The 19,119-nt window shown below is 34.6% G+C and overlaps 5 protein-coding genes and 1 non-coding gene across 12 annotated transcripts; 2 read left to right on the top strand and 4 right to left on the bottom strand.

Moving 5' to 3' along the window:
- Positions 1-65: 65 nt before the first annotated feature.
- wdr-48 (WD repeat-containing protein 48 homolog) lies at positions 66-2,910 on the bottom strand (the record flags this gene model as incomplete). 3 transcript variants are annotated; one of them, NM_065530.8, is made up of 14 exons in its annotated part: positions 66-349; positions 401-483; positions 533-724; positions 776-923; positions 978-1,071; positions 1,125-1,223; positions 1,274-1,380; positions 1,426-1,598; positions 1,643-1,830; positions 1,878-2,084; positions 2,131-2,325; positions 2,373-2,464; positions 2,516-2,642; positions 2,696-2,910. In NM_065530.8, 14 exons carry the CDS (start codon positions 2,879-2,881, stop codon positions 198-200), a joined length of 2,043 nt encoding a protein of 680 aa, NP_497931.2. In that variant the 3' UTR covers positions 66-197. The 3 variants fall into 3 exon arrangements, with proteins under 3 accessions (NP_497931.2, NP_497930.2, NP_001129837.1); NM_065529.9 differs by having other exon boundaries at positions 70-358; positions 2,696-2,908; NM_001136365.4 differs by having other exon boundaries at positions 77-483; positions 2,696-2,881.
- A 415-nt stretch (positions 2,911-3,325) lies between these two features.
- Positions 3,326-9,999, top strand: sel-5 (Serine/threonine-protein kinase sel-5). 2 transcript variants are annotated; one of them, NM_001027391.9, is made up of 17 exons: positions 3,326-3,444; positions 3,492-3,548; positions 3,632-3,753; positions 3,801-3,906; positions 3,995-4,330; positions 4,396-4,548; positions 4,596-4,708; positions 4,810-5,106; positions 5,539-5,858; positions 5,906-6,126; positions 6,329-6,454; positions 6,958-7,061; positions 7,117-7,275; positions 7,741-7,854; positions 7,904-8,209; positions 8,508-9,006; positions 9,556-9,999. In NM_001027391.9, exons 1-17 carry the CDS (start codon positions 3,336-3,338, stop codon positions 9,645-9,647), a joined length of 3,234 nt encoding a protein of 1,077 aa, NP_001022562.1. In that variant the 5' UTR covers positions 3,326-3,335; the 3' UTR covers positions 9,648-9,999. The 2 variants fall into 2 exon arrangements, with proteins under 2 accessions (NP_001022562.1, NP_001022563.1); NM_001027392.6 differs by lacking the exons at positions 6,958-7,061; positions 7,117-7,275; positions 7,741-7,854; ... (1 more) ...; positions 8,508-9,006; positions 9,556-9,999 and having other exon boundaries at positions 6,329-6,865.
- Positions 9,898-12,750, bottom strand: idhg-1 (Isocitrate dehydrogenase [NAD] subunit, mitochondrial). Its single transcript, NM_065526.10, has 8 exons — positions 12,614-12,750; positions 12,359-12,571; positions 12,181-12,309; positions 12,025-12,129; positions 11,767-11,979; positions 11,547-11,690; positions 11,313-11,501; positions 9,898-10,699 (listed from the first exon to the last, which is right to left on the bottom strand). Exons 1-8 carry the CDS (start codon positions 12,737-12,739, stop codon positions 10,628-10,630), a joined length of 1,191 nt encoding a protein of 396 aa, NP_497927.2. The 5' UTR covers positions 12,740-12,750; the 3' UTR covers positions 9,898-10,627.
- mir-4813 lies at positions 10,047-10,123 on the bottom strand. Its single transcript, NR_052263.2, has one exon. It is a non-coding gene; the product is annotated as a pre-microRNA mir-4813 (primary transcript).
- An 882-nt stretch (positions 12,751-13,632) lies between the features above and the next one.
- On the top strand, positions 13,633-15,486 carry mlcd-1 (Malonyl-CoA decarboxylase, mitochondrial). 2 transcript variants are annotated; one of them, NM_001027390.9, is made up of 9 exons: positions 13,633-13,747; positions 13,797-13,931; positions 13,980-14,102; positions 14,151-14,377; positions 14,423-14,598; positions 14,645-14,800; positions 14,850-15,062; positions 15,110-15,215; positions 15,263-15,486. In NM_001027390.9, the coding sequence occupies exons 1-9, from the start codon at positions 13,646-13,648 to the stop codon at positions 15,351-15,353; spliced, it is 1,329 nt and encodes a 442-aa protein (NP_001022561.1). In that variant the 5' UTR covers positions 13,633-13,645; the 3' UTR covers positions 15,354-15,486. The 2 variants fall into 2 exon arrangements, 1 of the variants encoding a protein (NP_001022561.1); NR_002369.1 differs by having other exon boundaries at positions 13,646-13,747; positions 13,975-14,102; positions 15,263-15,353.
- On the bottom strand, positions 15,480-19,025 carry pan-1 (P-granule-associated novel protein 1; the record flags this gene model as incomplete). Of its 3 annotated transcripts, NM_065524.7 has the most annotated exons (10): positions 15,482-16,036; positions 16,094-16,362; positions 16,938-17,067; positions 17,117-17,268; positions 17,317-17,529; positions 17,866-18,086; positions 18,138-18,481; positions 18,584-18,707; positions 18,764-18,822; positions 18,891-19,025. In NM_065524.7, the coding sequence occupies 10 exons, from the start codon at positions 19,008-19,010 to the stop codon at positions 15,884-15,886; spliced, it is 1,785 nt and encodes a 594-aa protein (NP_497925.1). The 3 variants fall into 3 exon arrangements, with proteins under 3 accessions (NP_497924.2, NP_497925.1, NP_001293622.1); NM_065523.8 differs by lacking the exons at positions 17,866-18,086; positions 18,138-18,481; positions 18,584-18,707; positions 18,764-18,822; positions 18,891-19,025 and having other exon boundaries at positions 15,480-16,036; positions 17,317-17,470; NM_001306693.3 differs by lacking the exons at positions 16,938-17,067; positions 17,117-17,268; positions 17,317-17,529; ... (3 more) ...; positions 18,764-18,822; positions 18,891-19,025 and having other exon boundaries at positions 15,884-16,036; positions 16,094-16,219.
- Between the last annotated feature and the right edge of the window lie 94 nt (positions 19,026-19,119).

The raw sequence follows: 19,119 nt of genomic DNA, 5'->3' as shown, positions 1-19,119 counted from the left end.
AAGCAAGAAATGAAGATAAGCTGGTAGTTAAACCATCATAATTTTAAAAAAGAAAGAAAGACATATGGAAAGAGCATGGAATTTAATTGAAAGTCGGTTTTACCCGTATCAAAAAAGAAGTTAGACAGTGAATTTTCAATAAAGTACAAATGTTAGATAAGTATGTTCAAATAAATAACTTAAATTAAATGTTAAAGCTATTTAACTGGTTTATAATGTAGAAGAAGCTCTCCACTTTGCTTCCAATAGAGATGCTTGACTGTTCGCAAATCCATATCCGGCTCCAACCTCTGATCATTGCAGTACATTTCCATTTTTGTATGAATTTGATTTAGTGGAATCGAGCCAACTGTAATATCTTCAAACACCATTAATATCTTCTTATTTCTAAATACCTTACCATCATTAGTGCTGAGTATTTTTTCGTAAACATGCTCCATCACTTTCTTAACTTGAAGCATTTCAGTTGCTGACAGACGATCTCTGAAAATAGTTCAAAATTTTAATGAATGAACCCCGCGTTTTCACAAACTTTTTAGGCTGTTTGGGATTTGTCGACGGATGTGGAAGAAGATAAAATGGCATTTTATTGAATTTCGGCAGCTGATTTCGTTCGATTGCGTCTATAACCCACATGGGTGCAATTTGTGCCAGCTCATTTGCTTCGAACTCCTTCCCAGCGTCGCCAACAAGAAGACGGTAGAGCGGACGACCATTTCCTTCGCTGAAATTAGTTTTTTTAATGTTTAAAATTTGAGCCTTCAAATAATTTTACCAAATAATAAGCGGTGTGTGTTCCGGTAGAGAAATAAAATTCAGTGTTGCTTTTTGCACATCATCTGCATCAGCTGCATCAACATTTGTCATTTTACAAGGTGGCCATCGTTCGAAGAGTGATCGTAGCATCATTCCACCGTAATTCACTATAATTTCTTACAAAGGAATGAGAAAGTTTTTATTTTCGTATAATATCTTACGTTTTGTCTCTCGATCATTATCATCAAAACCTGCGTCTTTTGATGAAAGCCACGAGGAGAGAGCGTCCAGCTCGTCCAAAGTGATTTGGAGCATCTGAAATCGAATAGGGTTTTATTTTTCAAAAATTTATAAAACTTAAAACTCACTCCACTTTTTGAATCAACGACAAACCAGCTTGGAATGTATACTTGCCTAGAGTTCTCATCGACAACTTCTTCAAATATTCGCTTTCCATAATCTTTTATCTGAAATTTTATCAAAATTCAAGTAGTAACTTTTAATAATGGGGACAAACCTTTCTTGCTGCTAAAACATCATATAGCGCCACATTTCCATCCGAGTCTCGTGTCAAAACGTGTCGTTTGTCGCTCAACATGGCATGTTTCTTGATGGCAGGAGCGCCTGAATAAACAGATTAAAAATTATATCTGCATATAGTCTGTTTACCAGGAATAACGAGCTCTGGTGTGCTCTGTTGTCCTTTTTGATCCTTCACTCGGATATACTTGAATGTTACTGGAGGTGATGATGAAGCTGATACTGAGTGATTTGCATTTGAAGTTGAAGGACCATCTTCGTCTCCTCCAATCGAAAGTTGGGCTGATGGGCGGATGGACCAGCTGAAAACTGAAAGTTTATTTTTTTAATAAAATAATTCTTTTACCGCTTGATATCAGACTTCCAGGTTCCGACCCAAAGAGATACTGGATTATCTTTTTCACTTAAAAGTAACTTTTTCACAGGGGCTTCTTCTTTGAACAGAAGCTGACTTTTAGTGAAATCATATAACGGAGTTTTCACAACCATTTTGTCCTTTCCTGCGCTGTAAACCGTTGTAAACGATGAGTCAACCTAAAAATCATAGATTCTAATAAGATTTTATCAGAGAGGATCAGTACTTGAAGAGTCCAAACTCCTTCTTCATGAGCAATACACGTGGCAATGCATCTCTGTTGTCCAATGTCCCACAGTCGAATTGTGGCATCTGATCCAGCAGAAAGTGCGCGTGTTCCATCATCATTGACCACCAGCGCACGTACATTATCTGTGTGACCACGTAATTTCATTATTTTCTCATTGGTTCTTGGATCGAAAAGGCGAATGCACTGAAAATAAAAACTAGTAGAAGGCTAGAATGCTAAAATTCCTCACCTTTTCCGTTCCAGCACCAAGAACAAGCGATAAATTAGGAGTTGTGGCGAGTGAGTAGATGCTGTCCTTGCAGCCAATTAGATTATTTACAGTTTTGAAGTTAGCATTGATATCGTACACGAAAATATTGTGATCGAAACTTGCGCTCACAGCTTTCTCTACAATCGGTGCGTAGGCCAAGCAACTAACGTAGTCCTGAATTTTATTCATTCTTAATAATTAAAGAGAAAAGTTTCACAAACCTTGTGAGTTCGGATACAATCGATAAATCCGTGCTTGTTGTCCCGTTCGATATTCCAAACTTTGACAGTTGTGTCATTTGAGGCCGAAATTACTGAAAGAAATATATTTATATAATTTGCAGAAATATCGCAAAACCACTCACGAATTTTTCCATGTCCACAAAGAATCATATCGTTCACCCAATCGGTATGCTGTTCTAATGATCCTTGATACTGAACTGGAGAATTCTTTCCTGGCGAACGAACTCCGCCACGTGCCGAGAAAGCGTCCTGATCATGAATTTATTCGGTATTTTTTAGAATTCATAGTTTATATATCAAACCTTGTGGTGTGGCACTGACCATGTTCTGATTATAGTGTCACTGCCGCCAGTGAACAGTCTTCCGTTTTGTGCATCATATTGCAGAGCACTGACAGCCGAACGATTTGAATACTCGTGCTCATCGCGAATGATAAATGAGATTTTCTTTTTTGGACCAGTTTGACTGGTATTTACACAGCTACTCATTTTATTGCATTGAACGCCTTTTGAGATCTGGAAAATAGTGATGACAAATATTTCTAGTTAAAAGATTCATCGATTTGCGAGAAAAAAGTTATTTTTAATGCAAAAAATTAATTAACGGTATCTTATATAGAATGTTATGATGGTTTTCAGAAAAAAAAATGAAGAAAAACAAAAGTATACGGCAAATTATAGACTTTTGTCAATAAAAACAACAAAACATGTTTTAAAAGAGCTCTGTGCGAAAAAGACAACAAAAACTGCGCCGCATGTTTGCAATTCAGCCACGCCCATTATTGCGCCCCGCCTCCCTGCGTTCCGACACTCTTTTCTCCTGTCGATCAATTTGTTCGCTCGAGAAAATCTAGTTTTGATGAAAATTTTTCGTTTTTCGATATCACTCTCATCAAATATTGAAACTCTTTTATTAAAATTTACTAATTTCAGGCGAAAAGCCATGCCTCTAGGGCTTTTCAGCTCTGGAAAAGCACAAGTTCTGTGTGATGAAAAAATTCCTGGAGGCAAGAAAAAGGAACCGAAACAATTAAGTGAGAATAAATGCAAAGGTATTTGAACATTTAACAGTTTCTTTCATTTTTAATTGAATTTTCAGGTGTCACATTGAAGTTAGACCATACACGAGTCACTATAGAGAAGCAAATCGCCGAAGGTAGGTTTTTTAAATTTAATCCTCTTATTAAACTCCATAATTGTTCTTGTTTTTCTGAATATTTCGCAATATTTTTCTTCCAGGTGGATTTGCAATCGTCTACGTTGCGAGCGATAGAAAAAACAATAAATTCGCCTTGAAACGTCAATTCACCAAAGACAATGAGAAACAGCTGGAGGCATGTTGCAGAGAGCACAGTTTTCTGGTGAGAAGAAGCTCGAATAAACTTGCAAATGTTGTATGATCTTTCAGAAACAATGTATTGGTCATAAAAATATTGTGGAATTCGTTGACAGTTATACAAATTGCCTTGGAAATGGTATTTGGGAATGCATGCTGTTGACAGAATATCATCAAAGTGAGTGAGATAACACCGGAAAATAAATCATAATTAAAATATTAAATAAAACATGGAAAACTTTGAAAAATCATCATATTTTTTCCAGAAAACGTCTTGCAATTGATGAACGAAAGAATATCTCAAAACCAATATTTAACAAACGACGAGATTCTCTCAATTTTCACGGATCTCTGTGAAGCCGTATCCTTCATTCATAATCGGCCACAACCTATCATTCATCGCGATTTAAAAGTTGAAAATGTACTCATTTCTTCCCATAAACCACCACATTACGTTCTCTGCGATTTTGGAAGTGCTACCACTCAAATTTTATCTGTGGAAAAGTATGGAGTAGAATATGTGAAGTCAGAAGTGGAAAGGAATACGACTATGTGTTATCGATCGCCTGAAATGATTGATTTTTACAGTGGATTAGAGATTGGTTCGTTTTTAGTATTAAAAAATTGAAGGAATGCAATGAAAAAGTCGAATTCTTTATTTTTTCAGGCCTAAAATCTGATATCTGGGCACTGGGCGTTCTTCTATACAGGCTATGCTTTTTCTGTGTTCCTTTCGAAGAATCACCGTTAGCAATTCAATCTGTCAATTATCAATTTCCATCCGTTCCAAATATTCCCGACGAGATCAAAGTTTTGATTTGTAAGAAAATGATATTTAAATACGAACAAAAATACTTGATTTTCTAGACATGCTTCTCGATATCGACGTAAATCGGCGACCATCGATATATCAAACATCAGTGTTGGCGTTTGAAGCGAATCATCGGAAACCACTTTCAGAAGAGATTCAAAATAAGAAAGTTAGTCAACCGAACATATTTTTTTAGTAAAATTTTGACCAGCTATGATCATTGAATTTGGTCGTTTTATTCAAGTAATTCAATATATTTAAATATTTCAGTGCACCGACGCAGTTCCTTCATTAAAATCATGTATTCAATTGATGAGAGATGGATCGAATCCACGTAACAAAAGAGATTCATCACCACGAAATCCTGAAGCTCCGCCAATTCAATCAAGCTCCAAAATGGCTTCTTTGTCTCAACAAGTCCCATCAATTTCCAATATTTCAATGCCATCCGGTTCTGGAACTGTAGAAACATCAGTTGCTCCACGACTCCGTCCTAAAGCGACCACAGTTGTGCCGAATGTTCCCAGTATTTCACCAGTTCCACCTGTTGGTCTGCCACATTTGAGGGTAGGTAGCTTGAAAATTTTTAGGCTTTAGTAAAAATCTATTCGAATTAAAAATACACGTAGTATGTAGTTTTTAACCCTTTTGAAAGTTTAAAAATTACCGTAACTCTTCAGAATCTTAATATTAGCCAAAGAAATTTCAATTAAAAAAGCAAAAAAAATTGTTTGAATTTTAGACAAAAAACACAAATGGAATGTCTCCAAAGATCCAATTTATTGAATTTTTGAACTCTTTACGACTAAAAATTAATTTTTTGGAAAAAAAAGTTGTTTCCAAGGAAAAAACAAAAAACAAAAAAAAGCTGAATTATCTTTTCAAATAGAAATGAAATGAAAATTCATTAAGAAATAACTTTAGGTACTTCATGAAAGTAAAGTGATAAGTAGAAAATCAGGCATTCCCAACAACAAAAATTGCAATTTTGCTTTCCAGCTACCGTCAAAAGGTTCAACAGACGAAACTGATGGAAGTCAAGTCCGAAAAGTTCCCATTGATTTTCATCATAGACAATCTTTCTCTGGAGAAGAACAATTGAAACCAGCAGCTGAAGCTGATTCAGCAGGGCCACTGTCTTGCCCGCTCATCAAACCAACTGATTTAGGATTCACTGATCTGGATAAACCTGCTCTTCCGAGAGATCGTGCTCAAACTGATGGAAAACGAAGACTTCCTCACGAATCGGACATTATTTTTCAACAGCAGCATCGGAGAAATGTCAGCGACACTAGCCAAATTTCAAGGAGCGCTTTCAAGTAATTTCTACATTCTTCTTATTTAGTCCAAAAACTTTATATTTCAGGCCGTACAGTAGTCAACAAACTACGTCAAAAACTAGTTCACAAGTTGTTCGAAGCGTCGAGGACATGTCACAACGGCAGAATGGTGGATCGGGAGAATGGAATCCATTCCTGGTTGCACCGTTTTCAAATAACTCGATCAGTCGGAAAGATGGACAGGAGAGTGCATTTATGATGGATGATTCGCATTTTGGAATGGTTTTTGATGAAATTCGGAGAAAAGGTATGGATGAATTTTCATTTATTCACACCTCTTGGCTCTGAGCAACTGAAAAATTCGGCTAAAAATTCCAGGAAGATCATGGAATTTTTTGGATAACGGTTAGCAAAAACTCCGCAATTTTGAATGAAATTTTCGATAGTTGTTCTGAAAAATCAGAAAAAAAATCCCTGAAATGCCAAAAATGGATAAAATTTATTCTCAGAAATTCCCGCCGAATTGGACAGTGAAACATCCTCAATTGATTCTCGTGATCCATTCGGAGCTGCTCCATTTGATCAATTAACAGTATCAACATCATCATCTGCACAACCAGTATCTCTACCACCAGGTAGTGTTCATCTTCACACCTCAATAGCACCTTCCCCATTATTACGGCACGTACTAACGAAAGCTCCTCCTCCGGTACCCCGTAGAACCACTTCTCGTGGTTTTCAAGTTTAGATCCCCAAAATGCTTTGCATCTTGCCTTTTTTGGACATAAAAACTCATGAAAACTTAAAATCCGCAGAAATTTGCTTTACTTATCATTTTTCATTTTCTCTCCCACTTTGCCTGGATTACTGTAGAATAGGCTCCTCCTTCTTTTGACCTTTTTCCCAATTCTTATCGATGTTGTTCCTGTGAAACGTATTTATCGAATCGGTTACATATTGTTCCATTTTATTTTCAAATTTCGGTTATCGCATGATTTTGTATGTATGTATGTGTGAATGTGTACATATAAACGGTTAGAAAAAGTACTTATGGTGGTGGATGATGTGTTTGTAACGGGTTTTCGAATTAAAACCAAAATCTGGTTTTTTTTTTTAAATTTCATATTAATTTTCGCAGCTACTGACGAGGACGATGAAAGGCAATTGCTCAGTGAAACAGATGAAGAAGAAAAATATGAAATTGATGAGAAAGAAGAGATTCAGACGAAAAAAGATGAAACTGTAAGCAGGAAGCACTTAAAGACTTGGACTTTGGTTTAAAAATAAATATTTTCAGATAAACGAGGAAGATAGTGAAATTGATGAACAACGAATGAATGATAGACGCAGATATTCATATGAGAATATTGATGGAGTTGGAGATGATGCCAGTAGTGATAGTCGAGGAAAAACTGATCGAGATGATTCTGAGGAAGAAGAGGATGATGATAGTCGGGTTTGTTTTTTTTTAGTTTAGACTAGTTGAGATTTCGCTGTAAACTGTTTTAATGATCGCGATTCTAAAGAAAAAAGAAAAGGAAACAGTTTAGTAAAGTTCTAGAATATTCCAAAAAACTTAATATACTGGTATCAAAATTTAATTTATTCAAAAACCCAAATAAACAAATAAATAATCGTATTTTCACTTCTAAACTTCAATTGTCGAATTTTTTGGTCCAGAAAACCAAGCAAGCAAGAACCCTTTTTTGCCAAAAAATCTGAAAAAAAAACGATATTTATTTATTTGGAACATTTCTTATCGAAGAAAAGTTCCGAATTAAAAAAAATTGTACCAAATATTTTTTAATTCATTGGTAAATGCCTGTCACCAAAAACAAATTTTTAAACAATTTAAAACATTTTTAAAAATAAAACAATAACTTTAATTTCTTCAAAAAAAGTTTTTCAATGATTTTTTCAGCGAGGCGGTGACACTTCTCACGACGAGGACTCTCAAAATACAGTTGGAAGTGAAGATGGAGAAGGTGGAAGTCGTCCTTTATTAGAAGATGATGGATTGGAGGATGACGATGATGTATGCTTTTTCGATTACATTCAAAAATTGTAATCTTTAAAAATTACAGCACGAACTGATCTCATCATTCTCATCTTCATCTACTAATTACCCACCACTATTCATTGGAACATCAACTCCGCATACACAGAATCCTATCACGAATCCATTTCTCCGAGATGAGCTTACTCCGAAAATGATCATCACTGCTCCGTTGCCCACAGCAAAAAATAACTTGGATGATGACTGGGATCTTGGAGATCGGTGGACGGATCGGAGAGATACGGTATTTGAAAGACCTGCGTCTGAACATCAAAACGTCTTTGCACCAGCCACATTACCAAGACAAGCAACTCCGTTGGTTTGTCGATTTAAGGTTCGTACAGAAAAATTGTAAAAATATTTTAAAATTCTTCTTATTTTGAATCAAAAAAAAAATGTAACAAAAATAACGCGAAATTTTACGGTACTCGGTCTCGAAGCGCCAGACTTGAGTCAAATGAAAAAAGGCGTCAGCCTTTAAATAGTACTGTAGTTTCAAACTTTCGTTGCTGTAGAATTTTAATATTTTTCGATGAAAAAAAACTAACTTTCGCCAAAAAATGTAATGTAGAAAAGCTTATAAAAACTCATTTTTAAAGTTATTTTTGAGATTTTATAATAGCCCTTTTCAGCCGGATCTACCCACAGCTGCTCCTGTTTCAATAATTCCATCAATGTCAAATACATCGTTTCCTGAAGCTGTTCGAGACTCTGATACAGTCCCTTGTGAGCCAATTATTGGAACTTTAATTTCTGTTGGCGCACCTACGGATCCACCACCACCACCTCTTCCAAAGAAACCAACAGAAGCTTCTCCAACACAAGAGACGACTGCAACGATTCCAGTGGCTTTGGGTAAAAAGGAGAAATTGTTGAAAAAGGAGAAGAAAAAAGAGAAAAAAGATGGGAAGAAGGATAAATTAAAATTAGAAGAATATCGAGAAAAAGGATCCTCTGAACCTGAAACCGATGGATCTGAAGCTGAAATATGGACGAATGATGGAGCAACAACTTTTTCGAATAAGAAAAAGAAAAAGAGCACATTTGGATTACGATCATCACATCCATCAATTGTTGCAAATGATTTGCAGTTCTCTTCTCCAATGCCTCCAGTTGTTAAAAAATCATCCAGTCAGTTTTCAGATTTTTTGTCGGTTTTTAACAAAAAATTCTGAAAAAGAAAGTTATGAAATACGAAAAAAGAGTTTAAGATTTTTGAGTTCTTTGATTTTAAAGAAAATTTAATATTTTTGTAATGAAATTCAACCTTTTTTGATACATCTAGTCCCTACTTTTCTGAAAATAATTTATATTTTTCAAAACTTTTTTAGAGTTAATCTTTTAAAAAAGGTTAACAAACAATTTCGGAAAAACTGGAATATCCGATAATATGAAAATAGCCAAAATATGAGGCTAGGTTTCAAAAAATCAAATTTTTAAAAGAAATTTTCATATTTTTCTAATGAAATTCAATATATTTGTTTGTAAATAAAGTAATAAAGTTTCGATCTTTTCTTTTAAAAAATTTCCGATCGCTAAAAAAATAAAACTGACCAAAATTTTAAAGTTTGTTTCAAAAAGAAACTGAAATTTTTGGTTTTTTTAAACAGAATAATTTACGACGACCCTTCCGTATAGAAAAACTAATGTTTTATTTAAAATTAAAATTTACTGTTTCAGAAGATAAAAAATCGTCACTGACTGGCAAAAATGCATCATTTGTGAATACATCCTTCCAACCGGAAGATCATGATGATCCAACCGACTTGTAAACTGGAATTTTTCATATTTCTTTTTATATATTACACAATTTGTTCTTTTTAGTGATTTGCAATTCACCCTCCCCCCAAAGTTGTCGTTGTGTCAAATTTAGAATCACTTATTTTCTCAATTATTTATTTTCTTTTGGTATTTTCCCGCCAATGTACTTATGATATGTATAATATGGAATATGCTTTCCTTGTAATTTTCATATTTTGGTATCCACCCACGCATGTAGTTGTGATAGACTCAATCTCCCAGTTTCATATGCATATTTTCTGTAATTTATTAATTCTTTTTTCAACTTTTTTTCTGCAAGTTTTAGTACAATTTTTCTGACCCGAAATAAATTATTTCGAATTGAAATGTTCGATCGACATTTGATTTTGAAAAAGAACTTACAACGCATGTTGCTTTCACCAGACCATCCGGTATATTGAACTAAAATTTGTATTAGTTCAATATTTCCTAGATAGTCTGGTGAAATAAAGAATAGAATAGTTGTGGCAAAAAATGAATAATATTAAAGTGAGCTAGGGAGCATTCAAAAAGATACAGTAGCTACAGTAGTAAACTCCGCCTTTTTTCAAGCAGCTCTCAAGTATTGACTAATTAGGTTAAGAGCATATTGGTGGGGGGAGTACTTAACTTTGTGACAGTAACCTAATATTAACATTATTAACAGAGTATCGAATTTCACTAAACCAATTTTATAATATTGTACTATACTGGAAATGAGAAAAATTCAAACAATCAGAAAAAATTAAAATCCAAAGAAAATTGTGGGTACAGAGATGAGGAAGAAAGGAACAAGATAAGAGACATCAGGCGGAAACGTTCAGTCAACGGGGTCAAACAGAGAAAGAGCACAATGAGTAACGCATTATGCTACGAATCATGGATTAATCGAAAAAAAAACAGAGGAAAAGAACGTAAGGGTAAAGCTAGCCACTATGTGGGATGTTTCAAACTTTCGATTATCAGGTAGAAATTAGACACGGTAGTTGCGGTCCTCGAGCTCCTTCTCGATGAAGTCGAGTACTGATTGAACGAGTTCCGATGACTGAAAATTTATTAAATTAAAGTTTTGTAGTGCATTTTTAAAAAGTACTTATAAAGTTAATGTTCTAAAAAGTGAAGTCGTTTTGAAGTTTTGCTTAAAATCATCGAAAATGGACCATAATAACTGTAAAAAAATTTATAACATTTTTTCTATGATTTTTCCAATTTTGCAAGAATAAAAAATGTGAGTTCCGACATTTTTGCCTTTTCCGGCAATTTTTCAAATATTTTTTCCGCAAAGAAAACTTCATAAACCGAAATAAATTCGAAAACATTTCAAAAATTAGCCTAAAACTCGATAATTCATAAATTTCTTTGCGGAAAATGTATGTGTGTTTTATACCAAATACTAAAAAAACAAAATTAAGAGTAATCACTCAGTACAGCCGAAAAACGCAAAAAAACTATTCTACTTATTCGCGCGGAAATTCAGAAACACTTATCTTATTTTTTAATTTTGCAAAATATTAGAAAAATTGTATAAATTTTTAAATTACGGTCCATTTATGGATATCATCTTGAGCAAAATTCCAAAACGACTCTACTCTACTTTTAAATAAAGAAAAGGTAAGAATTTAATATATACAACTTTAGAAAATTAATGAAATTCTTACCTTAGAAGTTCCTCCAATATCAGCGGTGTGAATTCTCTTATCAACAAGCGTACGGAACAATGAATCGGAGATCATATCGGCGTGTGATTGAAGTCCGAGGAAACGAAGCATATCAACGGCGGCACGGATGAACGCAGTTGGATTGGCAAGATCTTTTCCAGCAAGAGTGGTTCCGGTGTTACGGGTTCCCTGAAAAAAACAAATGTTATTTAATATTTTCATCAATATGCTAACTGTTTCAAAGACGGCGTAATCTTCTCCAATGTTCATTCCAGAAACAAGTCCTGGACCTCCGACGAGTCCACAAGCAATGTTTGAAATGATGTTTCCATAGAGATTTGGCATTAACATAACATCGAATTGTTGTGGGCGTGAAACCTGGAAATAAATAAGGATTTTTAATTATTCGTCTTTTTTCAGAACATTTATTTTGATGAATAAATAAACAACCCACCAACTGCATGGAAGCATTATCGACAATCATAGCATTGAATTCAATATCTGGATACTCGGCCTTGGCGATATCAGTGGCTACTTTAAGGAAAAGACCGTCTCCCAACTTTTGAATGTTGGCCTTGTGAACAGCAGTAACCTTCTTTCTTCCATATTTCTTTGCGAATTGGAATGCAAAACGAGTAATTTGTTCCGATTTTTCGCGAGTAACAACCTTTAAATTTGAAATTAGGACTAAATCTCAGTTGATAATCCCAACCTTCAAAGATTCGACAACACGAGGATGTGGAGCATTAACGGCTTCGTGCTCATTTCCAGAGTACTCGCCTTCAGTATTCTCACGGATGATAACCATATCGATTCCCTAAAGCTTTTCATTTGAAATTTGTACAAATCGATTTAAAAAAATTCTTACAGTGTGTCTGCTTGGAACAGTTGGAATAGTGGAACAGTGAAGAACGTTTGCGTAAAGATTGAGTTGACGACGAAGTTCCAAGTTTCGGGAAACGAAGCTTGGGTTATCAAACTTAGTTTCAATGTTTCCCTTCAAAAAAAAAAAATTAAATTTGATTTTAATCTTTCAACAAAAATACCTTCAAAGCAACACCATTTCTCTTGATAGCAGTGATAGCCTCAGCAAGATCTTCAGATGCATCTTCCTTTGAGGTCAAATTAACCACTTCGAAATCTACTGGAGCTTGAACTGCTGAAAGGATTCTCTCGACATGATGGAGCATTTCTGGTCCAATTCCATCTCCTGGCAAGACTGTGACGTTGTGACGTCCTCCATAACGAGCCAGCTTAGTCTGAAAATTGATATTAATAGCAGATAAAAATGAATTACTTACTGTGTTAGTTTGAAGAACTGGAGAACGGAATCGGAGCATATCGGAGTTCGGTGAAGTCGCGACGAACGCCTTTTGCACGACATTCTTCGAAGAGCGAAGTGTATGACCGAGGACGTTGCTCGACATCTTGTTTTTACCTGAAATGTTAAAAAAATGGAATTTACTAGAAAAACAACAGTTTAAAAATGTACTTTTAAAAGTGCATGTCAGAATAGTAGCCAATTTTTTAAATAGAAGGGTATAGTATATTTCAAAACTTTAACAAAAAACATTAAATCTTCCCGATATCATCATTATCATTATGAAAACTCAGATTTATCACTAAACAGATAATTTTCAGAAATTATATGCACAAAAAAAGAGGGCGGAACGAGCCGACCGATTGATTTGCAAGCGCCGCACGTGTTTCTCGCAATTCCGCCGCGCGACATTTTCATTTTCGTCTTTTATGTTTATTTTGTCCATTTTCGTTCATTTCTATCTATTTCAAATATTTTTGCTTTTTCTCTCTATTTGAGGGTTCATTGGTTTGTGTTTACTTCTAGTCTAGATTGCAATTCAAGCCAACTGCCGGGGAAATCCGGGAATTCGAACAGCAGTTGGCGCTTGATTGATTTTCGCCGCCGAATTGTTGTTGCTTCGTTGTTTTGTTTTGTTGGTTGTCTCAAGCGCTTATCAGGTGATCTATTAGTGATTTTTGTGTAGAAATAAATGTCTTAGGATTGTTCTTTAAAGTTTGTTTCATTGAAAACTCTTTGAAATAGTTGTTTCATGTAGAACCTGGCACGCCTTTTTCCAAAAATAGCGTCTATTTCTTATACAGAAATCGGTATCCAAGAAATAGTTTTGGCTGAAGTTACAAAGTCTTTATTATTTTATTAACTACTATTTAAAACGTTAACTGTTACTTGATTATCTTTTTATTTGTTCGTTTTGCTGATTTACATGCTCCCGGACTGTTTCGAGAATGTTTCGCGCTATGAAACTGTTATTTTCCCCCATAGATAATTATTTTGTAGGTTGATGTAAATAATGCTTCGTCGATATTCACATTTTTACTCGATTCGATATTCTTCCACATTATTATCTACTTTAGACGGACTCACAAATCGAACAAGTGGAGATAAGTTACTCGTAAGTTGAACTATATTTTCCAATTATTTGAAAAAATTTTATTTTTCAGACTTATAGCGAGAAGTTTTCCAAATTATATGCCAATTCCACGCCAGAAACTCGAAAATCGATTTTCGTAGATCTCGTCACAAACTATGGTGTAAACAAAGAAGCCCTAAATCATGCGATTTCTCTATATTCTAAGGTTGGTTATTATCATTGACATCGTATGACCAAAAATTGTAAAGTTCAGAATGATCAAATGTACCCGGAAGTAAGAACATCAGCAACAGCTTCTTATGTGAATTTGATAAAATCAATTGGAAATTTACCGGGAGGAGTTATGCAAGTCTGTGAAATGAGGGCTAATATTTTGGTATTAAAATTAAAATAAAATTAGCATCGAATATATAATTATTTTCAGGCACTTCTAAAACGGGAAACTGACAAAACTACAACATCATATCTCCGTCACATTGAACTGGCCACTAGAGAAGTATTAACTTCATGGTTTTCTTTAGGAAATCTAAAATTGGAACGACTTACGTGGTCATCTCCTGGAGATATTCTACAGAAAGTCGCCGAATATGAGGCAGTTCATCCAGTTAGAGGACTTTCAGATTTCAGAAAACGTCTTGGTCCGTTGAGACGGTAATTATGAAATAAAAATAAAAAACTAAAATTTCATTTTCTCAGATGTTTCTATTTTTCCCACGAAGCTCTTCCCCGGAACCCACTTGTGATGGTTCACGTGGCATTAGTTGATGAGATAGCGGATAGTGTACAAGAAATCACAAAAAGAGGAGCACCGACTGGAAAAGAAGAAGATCAAACAACTGCAATTTATTATTCAATCACTTCTACACAGCCTGGTAAAATTTAAGAAATGTATTCATTACATGTTTTATTCGTTTTCAGGTCTTTCTGGTATTGATCTCGGAAATATGCTCATCAAGAAAGTCGCCACTAAACTTCAAAAAGATGTTCCATCAGTCACAACTCATTCAACATTATCTCCGATTCCTGGTTTCCGACCTTGGCTTATCAGAAATCTGAAAGGGAATTCAGAATATCGTAAGCTGTACATTTTTAGACAATTGAGTTACTTTCAATGTTTTTTCAGCTTCAATTATGAATGAAAAGGTTGTCAATTGGATTTCTGATATATCTGAAAGGGAAATGAACGAAGTAGAAGCAACCGAAACTCTACTGAAAGTCATAAGCAATGAAAAAACGAAAAAGGAGCAGCTCAATGCAATCCAGCACATTTTGATGTACGCGTGTGCTCATTATCTTTGTAATGCAAAACGAAATGGAATGGCTTTAAATTCAGTTGGTAAGCATGATTTTATCGATAAGCATTGAAAAAAAAATTATTTTAAGCAAACTTCCACATTAGAAACGGCGCAGAGTTGTATAGACTGAATTGGAATGGAGATACGAGTCATAGAGGGATCAATAACAGTTTTGGAATTATGGTAAACTACAGGTATGACTCGGTCGAACCTTTTTTGAGTCTAAAAATTTAATTTTCAGATACGATTTGGAGAAGGTTCACGAGAACAGTGCAGCTTACACTGAACACAAAAAGATGGCGATTAATCAGAAAGTTTTGGATATCTTCTGAATCTTTTCACCCAGCTCCTCATATGTATTCGAGTTTCAAGAATTTAGTCTAGTTAATGTGTCATATTATACTTGTAACAAATTCGTGTGATTGCTTGCCCAGTTTCTTGTGAATAAAATTTTCGAAATTTTAATTACTTAGTGCATTGTTTATTATGTCATAACAATAATATTAATATTAGAAAAATTGGATATTTGACAGGGATCGCGGTGCCTATAGGTACATGTTGAAAACTTGTTCGATGAAGATTTCAAAAAGATCAGTGGTGGATACCTGATAAGTTGGGTGGTTCAGAAGGGGTGAGAGAGAGAAGTATTGAAGAGAGAGATTGAGAAAACAAGAAAAATGAAAGAACACGTATCGAGTTGGGGGTTGGGACGAGAGAAGGAATAGAAAAGAAAACTTTTCAAATGGCTATTTACAGAAGAAGAAAAGCGAAGAAAAATGAGGTATTCAACCGGGGAGAATATGAATTATTATTATCCAGTGAGTGTTTTTTTGTTGATTTGAGGTTATGAAATTTTTCTTCTTTAAAAATTCTGGAATCGTACAGTCTTCTTCGGCCCAGTATTCCTCTTTGGCATTGCTGGAACGACGAGAATTGAGTCAGATGCGATGTTCAATGGATCATTCTCAATCAGTTTATGAAGATCAGAATCAGAACGACGACCGCGAAGTGGGAACTGAAAATTAAATTAAATAATTGTACTTCATTTTCAGCAGGAAAAACTAATATATACCTGGTATCTAGCATCCTTGAAATAAAGCATAGCAATAATGACCATAATAACAATTGTGACAATTGTCAAAATGGTGGCAGCTACAGTAATCCATCCAGATCGATAAACTTCTTCCTCTTCTGGCATTACTGTGGATCCTTCTTTCTGTCCGCAATTTGGGATTGCCAAGCATCCGAGTGCTCCTTCAGCAACATCTGCCTCCTCAGATGCCTCAAGCCATCGTGGAAGCCATTCTTTCGGGTCGTTGCACACGCAAACCCATGGATTCACTGGAATTTGTTTTGTTGTAAACGCGGACAAAATAATTTAAAAAATCTTCGATGCAAATTTATCGTTTACAGATAGATTATTATTTAACGACGACAATTTTTCTTTATCACAAAAACGTGCGCCTTTAAAGAGTACGGTAGTTTCAAATTTTCGTTGCTGTGGAATTTTCATAGATTTTTCATCGCTGTTCGTTTAAAATATATTTGATTATTAAAAAAACTGAAATTACAAAATTTAAAACTCATAAATTTAAACAAAATCTGAGAAAAACTATGAAAAATCGATCCTAGGGCCGCAACAGCAGAAGTTTGAAACTACAGTACTCTTTAAGGACGCACACCTGTTTCTACTTAACAGAAAATGGCCGTGTCGAGACCAAATACCGTATTTTTGACGCAAAAATTGAAAAATGTTGCGATTCATTTAAAAGTGATGATCAATTTGAAACTTTTCTCGTAAGGTAGGTGAATCATCTATATTGAAAATTGTGTAATTATGAATTTAGTTTTCTTTTTTTTTGTTTCAAATGCTGATAAAAACTTATTTTTAAGCACAGATAAAAGCAGATTCTTACATGAAACATCAACCGCCTCCACAGATTTTGGTGAGAATGAGTCAAATGTTCCTTGATACAAATAGTTAAGCTTATTACTGTGTAAATACAATCTCTTGATTTCCATTCCTTCCAATGCGCGAGCCTCGATCTGAAAACACTCTATTGAATGAGAATCTTGAAAATTTCAATGCTCAAACCTTTGAGATGACATTATGATCAAGTGCCAAACTGGACAAAGATTTTGGAAGCTCATCAGAACGGATAACTGAAAGATTATTGGACGAGAGTTGAAGAGTGACAAGTTTCTTGAGAGATGCGAGGAATGGAGTACGGACTTGGGAGGGGGAATCTGGAAAAAAAATTAATTTTTTTTTGAAAATGAAATGTGTTAACTTACGGCTTGAAAGTTCCTCGATTTGATTATATTGGAGAAGAAGTGTGATCAAATTAGGAGTGTGTTGAAATGCTTTTGGACTGATTTGACTTAAATTATTTCTTGCAAGGGATAATGTTTCAATTCTATCAGATCTTGTTAATCCAAACATATCCATATCACCGATTGATTCAATCTTATTGCGATCGAATAGGGCGACAACGAGAGATGGAAGATCTGAATAAATTATTTTTATTCTACGAAAAGGATTATAATTCTATTAAGAATCGTTAGACAAAAATTTTAGTTTCGACCATGTGTAATTTTTTATGTCGACCTTCGATCCTAGCACGAGGAAAACTTTTGATCTACCGTACCCGAGATTATTTTTTAGTTATCTACGATTTTTTAAAGTTTTCAAAATTTATTTATCAATTATTGAGAGAAAATTTCTCCAAACGTAAGATTAAATGTTTTTTTAATTTTTTACGGTATATAAAAAATTTCGATAGGGCCAGGACCCGAGGCCATAATTTTTAGCCTACAAAAACTATTTAAGGTAGAAAAACTAACCCTTCAGCTTAATAGATTTCATTGAATCAATAGTATTATTGTTGAGAACCAATTTCTCAAGTTTTGGGAACGATTTCATCTCAACATTGGAAATCTTGTTTGATCCCAAATCAAGTACACGAAGATTCTTCAAGGCTGAGAAGATTGTCCAGTCAATGTTCTCAAGATTGTTATTTGATAGAATAAGCTGTTCGAGAGAGTTAAGACCACGGAATGCTCCTCTGAAAATATTTGGTTATTGAAATATTATTTTCTTAAAAATTAAACAATACTTTTGAATAATCTCAAGATTGCAATTTTGAAGTGTCAACTTCTTCAAATTCTTCATTCCATCAAATGTTCCAGTTTTCAAAACTCGAATATCATTTTCATTGAGTAAAAGTTCTTCAACTTTTTTCAATTCCTCAAATGCTCCAACATCAATTTCTTGAATCTTATTCATTGCCAAATCAAGAGTTTTGAGACTTTTAAGTCCAGTGAAAAGTCCCTTTTCCAGTTTTTTAATTCTGTTTTCGCGGAGAGATAATAATTCAGCTGATCCTCCAAGGGATTGGAAGGAATTTGGTTGAAGAGTTGAAAGACCACATCGTTCGAGTTTAACTTGTTTAGCGAAGACCTGAAAATTGGATTGATTTAAGTGGGTCTCGCCGCGATGAGAAAAAAGTTAACTAGTGATATACGTTTCTGTCCTGATTGGCATTATTGTAATTCAACTTACATTCTCAAAAAGATCCTGTGGAAGAACATTAACTGTAGAATCTCTTATTGTGAGACGTCCCAATTCTGTGCCATTCAGTGAAGCCAAATTTTCAGATACAGATGCAATTGAAGCGGATTCGCATCTGAAAAGAAAATTTCAGTTTCAAGAAGTTTTATAGTCGAGTAAAATTCAACATACTCTATAGTAAATCCTTTGACCGTGCTGAAAATTCCGTTGTCGGCGCAGATGCATACTGGCTGAAAAGTTACAGGTATTTTCTTGGATATTATCAAACTCCGTCGAGTTAATCGATTCCAAAATTTACCTGTTTGTGTGCATTAAATTCTTCTTTGAATCCTTTCTCAATATCAATACAACTTTTTGTTTCTTCTGAAATTGCTATCCTGGCCAGTGCCAGGAGGACGAAGCTGAGTAAGCTTCGCATTTTATGTCGACGTTTCTGAGAAATGAGGAGATAGGGTTTGATATTTTTGTACTGGCAAAGAAGAAAAGAAGAAAAAAATAAAAAATATTAACGATTCACTCGATGTGGT

The sequence above is a fragment of the Caenorhabditis elegans genome, chromosome III, assembly GCF_000002985.6.
Source record: "Caenorhabditis elegans chromosome III".
In the NCBI taxonomy this organism is placed as follows: domain Eukaryota; kingdom Metazoa; phylum Nematoda; class Chromadorea; order Rhabditida; family Rhabditidae; genus Caenorhabditis; species Caenorhabditis elegans.
The sequence above is the reverse complement of the archived record's forward strand: the minus strand, read 5'-3'. Positions and strand labels throughout refer to the sequence as shown.